This window comes from Macaca thibetana, chromosome 3, assembly GCF_024542745.1.
Source record: "Macaca thibetana thibetana isolate TM-01 chromosome 3, ASM2454274v1, whole genome shotgun sequence".
Taxonomy (NCBI): Eukaryota; Metazoa; Chordata; class Mammalia; order Primates; family Cercopithecidae; genus Macaca; species Macaca thibetana.
Window position 1 is genome coordinate 2,073,740 of NC_065580.1, and position 17,362 is coordinate 2,091,101.

Consider the following 17,362-nt stretch of genomic DNA (forward strand, 5'->3'; position numbering starts at 1 on the left):
ATCTCGGCTCACTGCAACCTCCACCTCCTGGGTTCAAGCAATTCTCGTGCCTCAGCCTCCCAAGTAACTGGGATTACAGGTGCACACCACCATGCCTGGGGCTCATTTTTCTGTATTTTTAGCAGAGACAAGGTTTCATCATGTTGGCCAGGCTGGTCTCGAACTCCTGATTTCAAATGATCCACCTGCCTGAGGCAATTTTAATTGCTAAAAATAAGCCAAATTACGTAAGATCAACATTAATTTCTAGAAGTGGTAAAATAAGGCTCGGTAGCATATACACTCCATCAACATCTCTAGGTTGTACCTGCTTCAGTTCAGTAGCAAAAAGCCCAAGATGTGTTACAGATTTATGAGACTGATTATTAATATTGCAAACAGTCCCTCCAAATGCATGGTTTGTTCACAGGCAATCATAACCACAAGGTACAACTATCATGTGAATAGGTTATTGTGAACAAACAAAAAAAGCAACCCCAAATAAAACTAGCACTGAAATATATACATCATAACGAGTACTTAATTAAAAATCTAGCTGAAGATAAAAACTGAAGTGTATGTAAAAGGACTTCGTTTAACCCTACTGAATGTTCTGCTGCCTTTCTTTTTTTTTTTTTTTTTTTTTTTGAGACGGAGTCTTGCTCTGCCGCCCAGGCTGGAGTGCGGTGGCCAGATCTCAGCTCACTGCAAGCTCCGCCTCCTGGGTTCCCGCCATTCTCCTGCCTCAGCCTCCTGAGTAGCTGGGACTACAGGCGCCCGCCACCTCGCCCGGCTAGTTTTTTGTATTTTTTAGTAGAGACGGGGTTTCACCGTGTTAGCCAGGATGGTCTCGATCTCCTGACCTCGTGATCCGCCCGTCTCGGCCTCCCAAAGTGCTGGGATTACAGGCTTGAGCCACCGCGCCCGGCCCTTCTGCTGCCTTTCTTATGATGATGTGGTCTTTAAAGCAAATGTCATGAAAGTTGTGTACCTTAAACCCCAATAGAGGGGGTCGAGAGCAGCTTGTTACAAACTTCAGCAGTTTGCGCTTTTCTTCATCAGTGAACCCCTCCACAACTCTCCAGAAGACCTTAATAACAGGATGGTCTGCGGAATAGCCTCCTATGGCAAAACGAACACGTGGTTTACGAAATGCAAAGCACACTCACCCTTCAGGACCCACAGGGATTGGTCCAGACCCCCACGGATACTGAAGTCCACGGATTCTCAAGTCCCTTCTATAAAACAGCGTGGCATCTGTGTATCACCTGTGTACGTCCTTCTGTGCACTTCCATGATCTCTAGAGCACTTGTATAATCTAATCTAATGCAGAGGCTATGTAAATGGCTGTGACATATTTATTGTTTAGCACACATTCAGTGCAGACACAACCACTGCTTTTTCCTCAAATATTTTAAGTCTGCAATTGGTTGAAGCCATGGATGTGGAAAGAACCCACAGATATGAAGGACCGATTGTAAATGCAAAAGTGGAATTCTCTGACTCCCCTTGCCTCTGCCCCACCCACTGCCAATTATGTGGAGGTGATGGGCAAAGTACAAGAAGAGGAGCAACTTAAGGAGGGTCAAAGCAGGGCCAGGCACAGTGGCTCACACCTGTAATCCCAGCACTGTGGGAGGCCTGGGCTGTCGGATCACTTGAGGCTGGGAGCTCAAGAGCAGCCTGGCCAATGTGGTGAAATCGTCTCTACCAAAAGTACAAAAATTAGCTGGACGGGCCGGGCGCGGTGGCTCAAGCCTGTAATCCCAGCACTTTGGGAGGCCGAGACGGGCGGATCACGAGGTCAGGAGATCGAGACCATCCTGGCTAACACTGTGAAACCCCGTCTCTACTAAAAATACAAAAAACTAGCCGGGCGAGGTGGCGGGCACCTGTAGTCCCAGCTACTCTGGAGGCTGAGGCAGGAGAATGGCCTAAACCCGGGAGGCGGAGCTTGCAGTGAGCTGAGATCCGGCCACTGCACTCCAGCCCGGGCTACAGAGCAAGACTCCATCACAAAAAAAAAAAAAAAAAAAAAAAAAAAAAAAAAAAAAAAAAAAAAAAAATTAGCTGGACGTCGTGGGGCACACCCGTCATCTCAGCTTCTCGGGACGCTGAGGTGGGAGAATCACTTGAACCCAGAAGGTGGAGGTTGCAGTGAGCTGAGATTGCATCACTGCACTCCAGCCTGGGTGACAGGGCGAGATTTGCCCTCAAAAAATAAAATAAAAAGCTAGAATAAGGATCACCCTGTAGCTATAAAGATGAATGCAGGCACCAAAAGCTACTGCAAATGAGCCTTATTTTGAAGAACTGTGCTAGCAGTTCAAAGCCACTGCTGAGAAGACTGTGGAGAATGGGTTTGCATGTGGCCACAGATCTGAAACGACGGACAATGGGTCCAGTACTAATACAGCTGGGTGTTTTCCCAGCATGATTTGGTGTCTGAATTAATTTTATCATTTTTCCTTCTGATAACTTATTATCATTCCAATATTAATACCATGGCTAACAACCAATCTCACCATATGATGAGATCACTATTCTAAAATGTAATGTCTGCCACTTACAGCTTTTAATCTAGTAAAGTGCTTTCTAAACCTAAAATAATTGCTATATATTGTTCCCTCATTGTTAATATACTACAGAAATAACACCAATAAAATATCTTAAGTGCATTAATTGGCACCACAATGAATAGACTATTTTAAACCTATTTACTGGCATAGCTGAGATTATTAAAGGTGTAAACCCTCAGTGCAGATGGGTAACGCAAACAACCAAAGACAATCTCTTGGCAAATGAAAGGTCAGATTGATTTCATTTCCTTAAACTTATGACCTGATCATGGGGACAATGTGACCTTAGGCATTACTTGCTTTTACATAAAGATTAGACTTCAAATTTAGGGCGATACAAACTAACTACAGATAAGAGATACATACACATGGATACACACAGGTATATGTAAGAATGATTTTTTTGTAAATTTAGAGTTTTGCAGCCATCAGCACAATCCAGCTTTAGAATATTTCCATTTCCTCAAAAAGCTTTCACTTGCACCCAGTAGACAACTAGTGGGTATGTGGGGTTATCTCATTTGGATTTAAGTGGCATTTTTCTATGACTAACAGTGTTGCACATCGCGTCGTGTGCTTATTTGCTTACTGGCCATTTATCTAACTTCTTATGTTAAACATCTGTTTAATTGTTTTTGCTCATGTATATATGTATGTATATATTTATTTATTTAGTTTCACTCCTGTCGCCCAGGCTGGAGTGCAGTGGCATGCTCTCAGCTCACTGCCCACGCTCAGAGCCCACGACCTGTTTCCCAGCTCAAGTGCTTCTCCTGCCTCAGCACCCCAAGTAGCTGGGACTACAGGTGTGCGCCACCACACCCAGCTAATTTTTGTATTTTTTTGTAGAGATGGGATTTCGCCACATTGCCCAGGCTGGTTTCAAACTCCTGAGGTCAAGTGATCCACCTGCCTCAGCTTCCCAAAGGCTGGGATTACAGGCGTGAGCCACTGCACTCAGCCATCTGGTTTTTGAACCATGTAAATTACCCATACAAAAGATTATAATAAAAATTACTTTGGCAAGGGCCAGGCATGGTAGCTCATGCTACCAGGAAACCATCCTGGCCAACATGGCGAAACCCTGTCTCTACTCAAAATACAAAAATTAGTTGGGCCTGGTGGCAGGTGCCTGTAATCCCAGCTATTTGGGAGGCTGACGCAGGAGAATTGCTTGAACCGGGGAGGCAAAGGTTTCAGTGAGCTGGGATTGCGCCACTGCACTCTAGCCTGGGAGACAAGAGTGAAACTCTGTCTGAAAAAAAATAAAAAATAAAAAAATAAAAATTACTTTGGAAATATGATCACCTGCAACATCTTCAGAAACAATAACCAGTAATGATAACATACCTGAATAGTTTGTAAAGGATTTTAGGTCCTCTAGGCTTATGGGAACTTGTGCACCAGAAATTAATACCTAAGGAAAAAAGTTCAAATAACAATATTTGAGGTAAATTTTAGGAAAGGCTTTTCATTTCCTGTGACAAGCGTGTCCCAGAAAGTCAGCAGGTATGGTACCTGAATTTCTTGCTGATCAAACATTCGGAGCCACTCGAGGCTGACAACATTGGCAAGGCCCTGTCGGAAAGCCAGGCAGTGCTGGCGGATCTGCCTGTTGAGCCTGTAGTCCGCCACCAAGTGGATGTACGCAATCCGGTTGGCGCTGGTGACAGGGATGTCCTTCCCACCGAATTTTAGTTCAACTACCTGGAAATACAAAACGTAAGGATCTCAAAATCCTCAAAGTATGATAATAGGTTGAAAAAAAAAAAGAAACAAATGTTTTAAGGAAATAGGACTTGATGCTTTGTGAATGAGGATCTAAATACGAAACAGTACGTGAGTATGCATACCATCGTGCACAGATGCAAAAATGCACCTCTCCAAGAAGAGTCTCCAAAGCCCAGCACCTTATTCTGTCTTTAAGATCACTAACCATCCATGTTTCCTCCAAAACACTAGGGAATTGTGCAGCAATGTCACCATGGCAATTTTATTTAAACAAAAATGAGAAATCACGAAGGGCAAAGATATGAAGCAAACAATCACCGTAACTCAGAAGAGAAAACGCGACTCATTCTGGAGGAAACGGAAAGGCTGTAGTAAAGTGATTACTCATTTTCATCCATATAAGCAGCACACACTTACCTGTGCTTCCACAATGCCATTACCATAAAGCACTTTAATTACGACGCAAAGGGTGGTGGTAACGATCAGTGATAATACATCAGCCAATTTCTTATGTATATAAACAGAGTGAGTAAGAACACTTTTTATTAGTACATGGCTACACTCACAGAATTTGCAGGTATAACGTGGGGCTCCCATAAGCACCATGAGAGTGCTCACGAGAAAAGCAACATAGCGGAAACACAGACCTGGATCTTACTGTCCCCCACTTGTATGACAGACAAGTCACTTTACACCTTGAAATTTTTGGCCATTAATAAAATGGTGATATTTGTCTGACTTGGAATTGCTGTGATTATGAGATTGAATGAATTAATAAATACAAAACAGTACATGAGCTAAATACTATAAGCATTTAATCATAATTTATAAAGAGTATATTTTAAATAAAAAAAATTTTAAAAAGTATTTATTAAGAAAACCAAAAAACAGGCTGGGTATAGTGGCTCACGCCTCTAATCCTAGCACTGTGGGAGGCTGAGGCAGGAGGATCCCTTAAGCCCAGGAGTTTGAGATAAAGCAAGACCCCCACCTACATTTCTAAAACAAAACAAAACAAAAAAAACAACAAAAACACCCCAACTGCATTCCTGGGGTTAGATGAGGGCAGCCTATACTATGGACAAAGAAAATATAAAATAAGCCCAAAATAAATGAACAAAGACATTTCAACTTCCCTACCTTTCCATTCTTTTCTTTTCACAGCCTTCAGTTTCCTGGTAGCTTTAATATTCCTAGAGTAACAGACAAGACTGCTGCCTCTGGGCAACGGCACTGATGTCCCAGTCTCTTACCATTTACAGAAAGACTGTTTCACAAATCTGCTAGAGAGCCTGACTTAAGTCATCCTACAGCTGATAGTTACAGGACAGTCATTTGCTGGTTCTCATTTTACATAGAATGTTCAAACTGAACTTGAACGTTCAACTTACCAGATCTGCTTCTTTTAATGTTTCACATTTTAAATGATGATTCAATTATTCTCACTAATTCACTTCCTAAGGTTTGGAACCATCAAGCCTAAGAATGGGCTTTCAATTCCATTGTCTTCATTCTGATTAAAGATTGTGTTCATTACCTTAATTCCTTTGCTTGTACTCAGCTGACAGTCCATCTGTTAACCAAGCCTCAGGAGGCTAGCTATTATATTTCAATATATAAAATACCACCCCTCCTTTAAATGGATTAGAGGTGGGTAATAAATGATGATGTACTTGTATGATTTGGAAGACAAAGGACCAGTGAAGTTATCAGTTAAAGGAACTTCCAAGGCTCCCAATTACCTTGCCTGATCAGAAAAAACAGACATTTCTAGTAACTTTTTTTTTTTTTTTTGAGACAAGGTCTCACTCTGTCAGAGCAATCTCGGCTCACTGCAACCTCCGCCACCTGGGTTCAAGCGATTCTTGTGCCTCAACCTCCCGAGTAGCTGGGATTACAGGCACACGTCACCACGCCCGGATCATTTTTTTGTATTTTTAGTAGAGACAGGGTTGGCCAGGCTGGTCACCATGTTGGCCAGGCTGGTCTGACCTCCTGACCTCAAATGATCCACCTGCTTTGGCCTCCCAAAGTGTTGTGATTATAGCCGTGAGCCACTGCACCCGGCCCCTCTAATACATGGTTACACTACTTTTAATTTAAAATCTTCTCTCAGGCTAAGCCTAAACAACTATGTGTACTTAAAAATCATGTCACATAAGTGCTAAATTTCAGATCTGAGGGACATACTTAAAATTTCCTCTAGATCGGGCATGGTGGCTCACGCCTGTGTAATCCCAGCACTTTGGGAGGCCGAGGCAGGTGGATCATGAGGTCAGGAGATCGAGACCATCCAGGTTAACATGGTGAAACCCCGTCTCTACTAAAAATACAAAAAATTAGCCGGGTGTGGTGGCGGGTGCCTGTAGTCCCAGCTACTCGGGAGGCTGAGGCAGGAGAATGGTGTGAACCTGGGAGGCGGAGCTTGCAGTGAGCCGAGATTGTGCCACTGCACTCCAGCCTGGGTGACAGAGCAAGACTCTGTCTCAAAAAAAAAAAAAAAAAAAAAAAAAAAAAAAATTTCCTCTAAATACAAATATATTTAACTAGAGCAGTTCTCAGGACAGCAAGATACCAAGAGCTGTCCTCTCTGTTCCTCCAAAAGGTCTATTTTCTTTTTTTTTTTTTTTTTTTTTTTCCAAAGACAGAGTCTCGCTCTGTCGCCCAGGCTGGAGTGCAGTGGCCGGATCTCAGCTCACTGCAAGCTCCGCCTCCCGGGTTCACGCCATTCTCCTGCCTCAGCCTCTCGAGCAGCTGGGACTACAGGCGCCCGCCACCTCGCCCGGCTAGTTTTTTGTATTTTTTAGTAGAGACGGGGTTTCACTGTGTTAGCCAGGATGGTCTCGATCTCCTGACCTCGTGATCCGCCCGTCTCGACCTCCCAAAGTGCTGGGATTACAGGCTTGAGCCACCGCGCCCGGCCCCAAAAGGTCTATTTTCACTTGGAATCCATAAGGCCCCACAAGACACCACCGTACATGACCTACTTCCATTAGCTCATTTCATCCTCCGGCACTCACACCCGTCTATGAGATGAGGAAGGGGTCTTGTGACTTCCTTAAGACTCACAGAAAAGCGGCCAAACCAGGACCTGAAGCAAGGTGTCGTGACTCAAGTCCAATCTTTTTTTACCTAACAGATGGTTATTTGTGGGTCCTTCTTACACTTAAACCCTTAGCATTTTCCGCTAGAAAGAGTTATATGTAAATCAGTCGTCTAAAATTTCATGGTCACTATTAAACAGATTAACAGCCAAATTGATTACACTGAGGAAAACAAATTTGAGAGAAGCACTATATTTTAAAAGGGATGATTAACATAACCTGCTGACACAATAAAGTATTTGCATATTTCAAGTCTTTATTTTTATTTTTTATTTATTTTTTTTTGAGACGGAGTCTCGCTGTGTTGCCCAGGCTGGAGTGCAGTGGCGCAATCTCGGCTCACTGCAAGCTCCGCCTCCCGGGTTCACGCCATTCTCCCGCCTCAGCCTCCGAGTAGCTGGGACTACAGGCGCCCGCCACCACGCCCGGCTAGTTTTTTGTATTTTTAGTAGAGACGGGGTTTCACCATGTTAGCCAGGATGGTCTCGATCTCCTGACCTCGTGATCCACCCGCCTCGGCCTCCCAAAGTGCTGGGATTACAGGCTTGAGCCACCGCGCCCGGCCTATTTCAAGTCTTTAAATCATACTTTATAAACTTAAAAACTTATATGGAGGACTACCTATTTGTTTCTATAGAAATCCTTAAGATCTTCCTCTAAATTAGCTGCTTCACTAGTGAATTTCTTAATTTTTCTAATTAGGCTCTTTAGTATAATTATTCTCATACATTATCTATAATTTTTAACTCAGTGGGAATTTCTATGAATAATTGGACCATCTTAACTTCACACTTTTGCTTTTAACAGATTCCAGTATTATCGGCAGTGCTTTAATGGAATTCTTGCATATGCGACGTTTCACTATTACCATTTATTTCAGAAGGAAAAATGGGAAACGCTCACATTAGCAAAGGCCTCAGGCAGGTCACACAACACTCACCGTCCGGAGGCTTTTGTGCCACTTAGAAATCAGGCCACTAGGTGGCGCAAGGCCACAGCAGCAACATCACTGGGTGTCAGCACTTCCTGATGACAGTGAGAGCCCCCCAAATTATCTAAACTTTGCATTGTTGAAAATTCAGCTCTATGGTATGGAAAAATATGTAGAAACAAAAGCAACTAAATAAACTGTAACCAAATAAAATATGGCTCTTGGACAGAAAGCCAGCTTGCATCTGTAATTCCAGCACTTGGGGAGGCAGAGGCAGGAGGATCACTTGAGCCCAGGAGTTTGAGACCAGCCTGGACAACACAGGGAGACACCCATGTCTACAAAAAATACAAAAATCAGCCAGGAATGGTGGCTCACGCCTGTAATCCCAGCACTTTGGGAGGCTGAGGCAAGGAGGATCGCTTGAGCTCAGGAATTTGAGATCAACGTGGGTAACACAGGGCGACACTGTCTCTACAAAAAACACAAAAATGAGCCAGGTTTGGTGGTGCACGCCTGTAATCCCAGCTACTCAGGAGGCTGAGGGTGCAGTGAGCCGAGACGGCATCACTACACTCCTCCAGCCTGGGTGACAGAGTGAGACCCTGTCTCAAAACAATACAACAAAAAACCCCACATGCTAAAGTAGACAGAATAGTGTATGAGCTCCCAACCCCACACAGCCAGTTCATCAGGCATCACACCTCCCGGCCAGTCTCTGGCACTGATACCCCCACTTTCTGCCCCTGTTCTCACCACTCAGGGCCAGTATCCCTTATGTGAGTGAAATATTTGGGCCAGAAGTGTTTGGATTTGCATTTTTTCCCCCAAATTTTGGAATACTTGCATTATACTCATCAGTAAGAATCCTTAATCCAAAAACCTGAAATGGCCCAATGAGCATTTCCTTTGAGCTTCATGTCGGCACTCACAAAGTTTTGGATTTTGGAACATTCTGGATTTTCAGATTATGGATGCTCAGAGTGTATTTGAAGCAAATCCCAGATGTTACTAACTCACTAATAATTATTTTAGTATGCTGTACGTGGATGTTTATAACCACAATATTCTTAATAGCCCAAACACAGGAACAACGCAAATGTCCACCAACCAACAAAGACCTTGTGGTAGATCCATATAATGGACTATCATCTGGAAAGAAAAGGAATGAAGTCCTGATCCATGCAACTACAGCTGAAGGAAGACCATGTAAAAGACTCTGTCGGGTCAGGGGCGGTGGCTCACACCTGTAATCCTAGCACTTTGGGAGGCCAAGACGGGCAGATCACCTGAGTTCGAGACCAGCCTGACCAATATGGAGAAACCCCGTCTCTACTAAAAACACAAAGTTAGCGGGGCGTGGTGGCGCATGCCTGTAGTCCCAGCTACTCAGGAGGCTGAGGCAGGAGAACCGCTTGAACCTGGGAGGTGGAGGTTGTGGTGAGCCGAGATCACGCCACTGCACTCCAGCCTGGGCAACAAGAGTGAAACTCCACCTCAAAAAAAAAAAAAGACTCCATTGATGTGAAGTGTCCACAGCAGGCCTATGCAGAGACACAGCAGACTGGTGGCTGACTGTATGGGGTGGGGGAGGCTGGTAACGGGTGCACGGTTGCTCTATAGAGCAAGGAAAATGTGCTAACATTGGCTGGAGTGATGATGGCTGCCCAACTCTATGAATACACTAAAAACCACTGCATCATATACCAAAAAGGGCAGATTTTATGGTATGTGAGTCACATGTTGATAAAGCTGTTATTAAGAAAATCAGTTTGAATCTCTAATACAGACCTTTCTTTTTTCTTTTTTAAAAAGGATAGAATTAACAAAAGTAACCAGACGGGTAATGAACACACACCCCAGACAGTGCTGGAGCAGCTGTGGTGGCTGTGAGTGGGTAAGGAGTGAGGACGAAGTAAGGGGTTCTGCCGGGAAGCTGCTGAACGGCCACCCCCAGCACCAGGAAGAGCCAGACAAGCAGCAAGCCTGGGCCGCAACCTCAAGAGGAGAGCTCTGCAGGAGGGGCTGCCGGGCAGGAACAGGCCTCAAGCGTGGGAGCAGGAACTGCGCTCAGCTCAGAGGCCAGGACTAAGGTGCTTCGGAGCTACATGCTTCGACGTCTAACTCACAGCCACGGTCATTCTAACTAAAATGTGCAGAAGGCAAACACTGTAACACACATGGACTTCCACACAAAAGGAGATGCTGCTACTTGCTCTAGAGGTGTGTGAATCCTCCTGACCCCTCACCTGCGCCTCTCCCAGGTCGTTGTTCACCACAGTGAAGTTCAACCCAAGCTCCTCCACATCGTCCTCGTAGCTCTTCAGGAAGAGCAAATTCTTATACACCTCAGGGTCCAGGGAGGCGAGGTGGTGAATGTCCACATCCGCACTGGTTCCAAGCAACTTGGAAAGGAAGAAGCCCGCAAAGGGCAGCTCCACCAGCATGTTCTCATAGAGAGCCTTCAAAAGAGAACAGTGACAACGTTAGCAACGAATATACAAGCCTTCTAAAAACAAAGAGCCATATGCTCAACTTGATATTAAACCCAACCCTAAGAGAGCAGGTATTTTCTCCTAGTACCGAAGGTGGAAGCTGATATTCAGTGGGCAAGTACCACGCTCCAGGCTCCCACAAAGGCATTCAATGCACGCATTCGGCATGCGGAGAACTCTGGAACAGACCACCTAGGGGCAAAATCATGGAATTATGAAGAGCCAGATCCTTCCTGTGAAACAGAAGCCAACAAGTGCTTCTCCTCAAGAGAAGCATGGTGAATCCTTCAAGAACTGCAGGTTTGTTAAGTCTCCCGAGGTGGCTATGGCAAATGATCACACACTGTGAGACTGAAAACAACACGAACTCATGGCCTCGCAGCTCCACGGGCCACAGGTCCAAGATCCAGGGGAGGAGACCTCACTGTGTCTCCAGCTCCTGGTGTCTCAGGGTAACCCTCGGTGGGCCTTGGTTGTGGCTCCCTCACCCTCTTTCCTGTCTCTTCTCACAGATGTCTTCCCTGTGTGCTCTCTGGGTCTGAATCTCTTCTTTCTCTTATCAAGACACCAGCAACTGGATTTCGGGACCCACTCTTACTTACTATGACCTCATCTTAACTTGAGGAGGATTAAGATGAGATGATCTCACCAAAACTTTGCAAAGACCCTATTTCCAAACAAGGCCATATTCACAGGACAGGGTATTAGGATTTGAGCAGTTTTTGGGGTCCCAGTTCATAACCGCATATGCCACTCTGCCCTGCAGCACAAAAGCAGCCACAGACAATGTGTCAATGAGTGAGGGTGGCTATGTTCCAAATTTGGGTGTCATGTGATTTTCACATGTCAAGAAATATTACTGTTTTTTTTTTGTTTTGAAGATGGAGTCTTGCTCTGTCGCCCAGGCTGGAGTGCAGCCGCGCGATCAGCTCACTGCACCCTCCACCTCCCAGGTTAAAGCAATTCTCCTGCCTCAGCCTCCCGAGTAGCTGGGATTACAGGCACCCACCACCACACCCAGCTAATTTCTGTGTTTTTAGTAGAGACGGGATTTTGCCACATTGGCCAGAATTGTCTCAAACTCCTGAGCTCAGGTGATCCGCCCACTTCGGCCTCCCAGAGTGCTGGGATTATAGGCATGAGCCACCACACCCGGCCAAAAGTTTTCTTTTTTTTTTTTTTTTTTGAGACGGAGTCTCGCTGTGTCACCCAGGCTGGAGTGCAGTGGCCCGATCTCGGCTCACTGCAAGCTCCGCCTCCCGGGTTTACGCCATTCTCCTGCCTCAGCCTCCGAGTAGCTGGGACTACAGGCGCCCGCCACCACGCCCGGCTAGTTTTTTTTTGTATTTTTAGTAGAGACGGGGTTTCACCATGTTAGCCAGGATGGTCTCGATCTCCTGACTTCGTGATCCACCCGCCTCGGCCTCCCAAAGTACTGGGATTACAGGCTTGAGCCACCGCGCCCGGCCTCAAAAGTTTTCTAATAAAGACAACAGAGACAACAGTTACCATTTCTTGAGCACTTACTAGGTATGAGGTGCCAGACACTGTGCTAGGTATGCAGTTAAGACATTAGTTATCTTGTTTCCATGTGGTCTATCTGGACAATTTTTTAATTTAAGGTAAAGGAATGGAAGTAAACAAGAAATCTCGATTTCCTCTACAAAAGCCATTTGTGTTAGAATATATCTAGTCAGGCCGGGTGCGGTGGCTCACGTCTGTAATCCCAGCACTTTGGGAGGCCCAGGCGACTGGATCACCTGAGGTCAGGAGTTCCAGACCAACTGACATGGTGAAATCCCGTCTCTATTAAAAAAAAAAAAAAAAAAAAATAGCCAAGTGCAGTGGCACATGCCTGTAATCCCAGCTACTCGGGAGGCTGAGGCAGGAGAATCACTTGAACCTGGGAGGTGGAGGCTGCAGTGAGCCGAGATTGTGCCACTGCACTCCAGTCTGGGCAACAAGAGCAAAAACTCCGTATCAAAAAAAAAAAAAAAAAAAAAGAAAACATCCAGTCTTTAGAGAGATGTGTATTTACAGTGCTCCTATTTTCGCAGGTCGAACAGAGGTGGTCTAATGACCCCCAGGGTGTGTGGAGAACAGGTGGCCTAGTTGTAGAGAAAGAAACCCTCTCCACAGAGGCGGTCACGGGCTTCCTACTGTCTGGAGGTGCAGCACGGGAATTTTTGCCCGAGAATGAGGGATGCCAGGAAGGACAGAGAGAGGGAAGGTGAAGGCTGGACTAACAACCCCACACCTTGCAAATGACTATTATGAGCTGTAGCGCAGGAGATGCTGTGATAGACCCAGGCCCTCTTTATCCCACTGTTTTCAGATTTGAGTGCTTTCGTGCTACCCAGGCAATACCAAAATCAAAACAAAACTTCATGGGGTAGTCATTCATCCATGAGACAGTCAACTCAGAAGTCACCCTTCCAACCTAGAGGCCATCACCCAAACGTATCACGCCCTGTTAGATATGTTTTAGAGAGATCTGTGTGAATTAAAAACATGGGAGTAAGCAGCTTCCAAAGAGCCGGGACTGTGCTTCTGCAAGCTTCCAGCAAAGGAGAAACGTTCCAACTATAAACCATTGCTCCTGTGGGGAGCGAGTCCTTCGCTTAGTCATAGCTTCCAGCCAGTTACCGTATTTAGTAATCTATTTCGTATGTGTAGTCCATAAAATGCGCATCCTTAAACAGGCACTCCAGAACTTACACACTCCAACAGGGCATGCTCAGACTCCCCTTAAGAGTCACATTTTAAGGACGTGTCCACTAATATGACTGGAGAAAACGAGAAAACAGCTGTTGAGGTTTTCCCAAAAGCAAACATCTAGAATGCCACTGGGTTTTTGTTTCAGAAAATGACAGACATTGTGAAGAATGTTTTTTTTTTTTTTTTGAGATGGAGTCTCCCTCTGTTGCCCAGTCTGGAGTGCAGTAGCACGATCTTGGCTCACTGCAGCCTCTGCCTCCCGAGCTCAAGCGATTCTCCTGTCTCAGTTTCCTGAGTAGCTAGGACTACAGGTGTGCACCACCACGCCCAGCTAATTTTTGCATTTTCAGTAGAGATGGGGTTTCACCATATTGGCCAGGCTGGTCTCGAACTCCTGACTGAAGAATGTTTTTTTAAGGAGCTCAGTGCATGTCTGATAACTAGAGCCGGCATAATATCCCCTCCAAGAAGACTGCGGCTGGCCTCTGCCAGGTAAACCAAAGTATTATGTCCTTGTGTTTTTATTTCTGATTTGAGGACTAATGATTACCCAATTAATTTTGAAAAGATGGCAAAAAAGGGTTTCTTAATGAGAGAATGAATAAAATGGCAACAGGCACATAGTCATCATCTGCTGACAATGTAAAGAAAGTTGTGTTGAGGCCGGGCGCGGTGGCTCAAGCCTGTAATCCCAGCACTTTGGGAGGCCGAGACAGGCGGATCACGAGGTCAGGAGATCGAGACCATCCTGGCTAACACGGTGAAACCCCGTCTCTACTAAAAAATACAAAAAACTAGCCGGGTGAGGTGGCGGGCGCCTGTAGTCCCAGCTACTCGGGAGGCTGAGGCAGGAGAATGGCGTAAACCTGGGAGGCGGAGCTTGCAGTGAGCTGAGATCCGGCCACTGCACCCCAGCCTGGGCGGCAGAGCAAGACTCCGTCTCAAAAAAAAAAAAAAAAAAAAAAAAAAAAAAAAAAAGTTGTGTTGAAAAGGCACAGTTTGGCCGGGCGCGGTGGCTCAAGCCTGTAATCCCAGCACTTTGGGAGGCCGAGACGGGCGGATCACGAGGTCAGGAGTTCGAGACCATCCTGGCTAACACGGTGAAACCCCGTCTCTACTAAAAAATACAAAAAACTAGCCGGGCGAGGTGGCGGGTGCCTGTAGTCCCAGCTACTCGGGAGGCTGAGGCAGGAGAATGGCGTAAAAACCCGGGAGGCAGAGCTTGCAGTGAGCTGAGATCCGGCCACTGCACTCCAGCCTGGGTGACACAGCGAGACTCCGTCTCAAAAAAAAAAAAAAAAAGAAAAGAAAAGGCACAGTTCATTTAAAGTTAAGGATGGTTAATACTATTAACCTGGGGCACTGATAAATGTCATCATTTCGAAATGAATGACGAGTTCAAAGCCAAGGAGAACATTCTGCATAAAACTACATGATTGATTCCAGGTGTTGAAGAAAAGCCCTCATTTGTACAGTGGACTTTAAAAGTAAACTGGAAATGTAAATCATGTGATGTTCAATATATAAGGTCACTGTTTGCCATTTCTGCATTAGTAACAATAAACCAGTGAAACTAGTTAAATATATCAGAACTACCTGAATTTTAAACAGAAATCCCACTGTGACTCACAAAATGTAAATGCATAGGTATAATTTTTTACATAAGGCAGGTTTAAACCTTCAGAGCATTTAATATACAAGCACCAATAAATGATGGCACTAAAAACTATGATTGCATCAGCTAAATGGATTATAAATTAAATTTCCATAATGTATGCAACTGAGATACAAATGTAAGCATAAATCAAGGTATTTTCTAAACACAGGTTAATTATACAACTTCAAAAACTGCCTATTTTTTATGCAAAATAATCCACTTAGCATTTTTCACATTGGCCTTAATTCTCAGCCAGCTGTACCACACTTGTTCCTAGAAGCATATCAATAACTACTTGTCATGAAAAAAATAGCAATAGGTATATGGAAAAAACCTGTAACGAATTTTTCAACTGTCTGTCTTTTATGAATGTTTATAGCTAGAAATCGTGCCAAAATGATTTGAAATAAAAAGGATTAATTATAGTAGAAGCCTTTTAATATAAGTGAGTGCAGTCGCGACGCAATTAATGCAAATTGTGGCTCTATCAGGAGAATAAATGTGAACCACATCACAGGCCATTTCTGTTTGCCGCCAAATAACTTCAGTAATTTACTACATTAAGAATCAATAAAAAAAATAATGCTTTTCAAATGCATCTCTATCAATCTTCAGGCAGCTTTAAAGTGAACATTTATAACTTAATCTAAAAACTATATAAGAGATGATGTCTTGCTTTAAAGCCATCCTAATTGAGCAAGCAGATAATAATTTTAATTATTTCAAATCATACTAACTGCATACTTTAAAAAACAAAAAAGAAATGTAAAATAAGAATGTATACTAATAGCAACATGCTATTTAACAATTGTGCTTCAGAATTAATAAGTTGGAATCGAAAAACGAAGTCCCTTCAGTCACTGGGACCACTAGGGGCTTGCATAACTAACTCTAAGCTCCTATGGGGCAGCAGATATACCTCATCTTTCTTTTATTTGGAGACAGAGTTTCGCTCTATCACCCAGGCTGGAGTGCAATGAATGGCACAATCTCAGCTCACTGCAACCTCCACCTCCTGGGTTCAAGTGATTCTCCTGCCTCAGCCTCCCAAGCAGCTGGGATTACAGGTGCGCACACCATGCCCAGCAAATTTTTGTATTTTTAGTAGAGACAGGGTTTCCTCATGTTGGCCAGGATTGTCTTGAACTCCTGACCTCAGCTGATCCACCAGCCTTGGCCTCCCAAAGTGCTGGGATTACAGGTGTGAGCCACCGCGCCCAGCAACATACCTCATCTTTAATGCAAGAGTTCAAATACAACATATGGTACCCATTCATGTAACAAACATTTATTAAGTGCCAACTAGGCCGGGCGCGGTGGCTCAAGCCTGTAATCCCAGCACTTTGGGAGGCCGAGGCGGGCGGATCACGAGGTCAGGAGATCGAGACCATCCTGGCTAACACAATGAAACCCCGTCTCCACTAAAAATACAAAAAAATTAGCCGGGCGTGGTGGCGGCGCCTGTAGTCCCAGCTACTCGGGAGGCTGAGGCAGGAGAATGGCGGGAACCCGGGAGGCGGAGCTTGCAGTGAGCCGAGATCGCGCCACTGCACTCCAGCCTGGGCGACAGAGCGAGACTCCGCCTCAAAAAAAAAAAAAAAAAAAAAGTGCCAACTATATGTCAGGGACCACATTACATACTGGAATTCTGCATTCATGAATCTGTTTGCAAGAAAAACCATTCATTCTTGTGTTAAGAGTTTTCGGATTGTGGGTTTCAGATTATGTATATGTCAACACCCATTTCAAGTCCTAGATCTTCACAATCCTATTCCAGATAGCTTTCTACACCGTCAACTCCTGCAACACTTTGTCTACACAGCTACCCTGGCACTAAAAAATCCATGTTGTCCCAGTGTCCCATGCGCCTCCCATGCAGGAACAGCAGGAGGAAGACACCAAGCTCCCTGGGAGAGGCCAGGCTGTGGGCCTCACTCTAATACTACACTGGCAGGTGCCCTAAAGCCAATATTTAAACGTGAGCTGAAGTGAACTCGCTCTCGATTCAGCAGATGTCTACCACAGATAACTGAGCAGAGCCCACTAGCTGCTACTCAGAGAAAAAGAGCAATTCTGCCTTGCAAATCCTGAGCCACCACATCAGGACATGGGTGCCGCACTCTTACTTCTCTACAAAGGCTGCCCAAATCCCCAGCACACAGAGCTG

General features: G+C 44.9%; 1 protein-coding gene across 3 annotated transcripts in view; it reads right to left on the minus strand.

The window, feature by feature from the left end:
* Positions 1 to 17,362, minus strand: part of UBE3C (ubiquitin protein ligase E3C) — a 542,607-nt gene that overhangs the window by 414,184 nt on the left and 111,061 nt on the right. For all 3 annotated transcript variants that reach the window (XR_007724501.1, XM_050785708.1, XM_050785709.1), the window contains exons 19-22: positions 10,575 to 10,787; positions 4,078 to 4,266; positions 3,910 to 3,976; positions 971 to 1,101 (exon numbers count right to left, since the gene is read on the minus strand). Coding sequence is in view for 2 of the 3 variants with exons in the window: in XM_050785708.1 (XP_050641665.1) it covers positions 971 to 1,101; positions 3,910 to 3,976; positions 4,078 to 4,266; positions 10,575 to 10,787 (600 nt within the window). In the remaining variant the exon portion in view is untranslated. The remainder of the gene's footprint in view (positions 1 to 970; positions 1,102 to 3,909; positions 3,977 to 4,077; positions 4,267 to 10,574; positions 10,788 to 17,362) is intronic.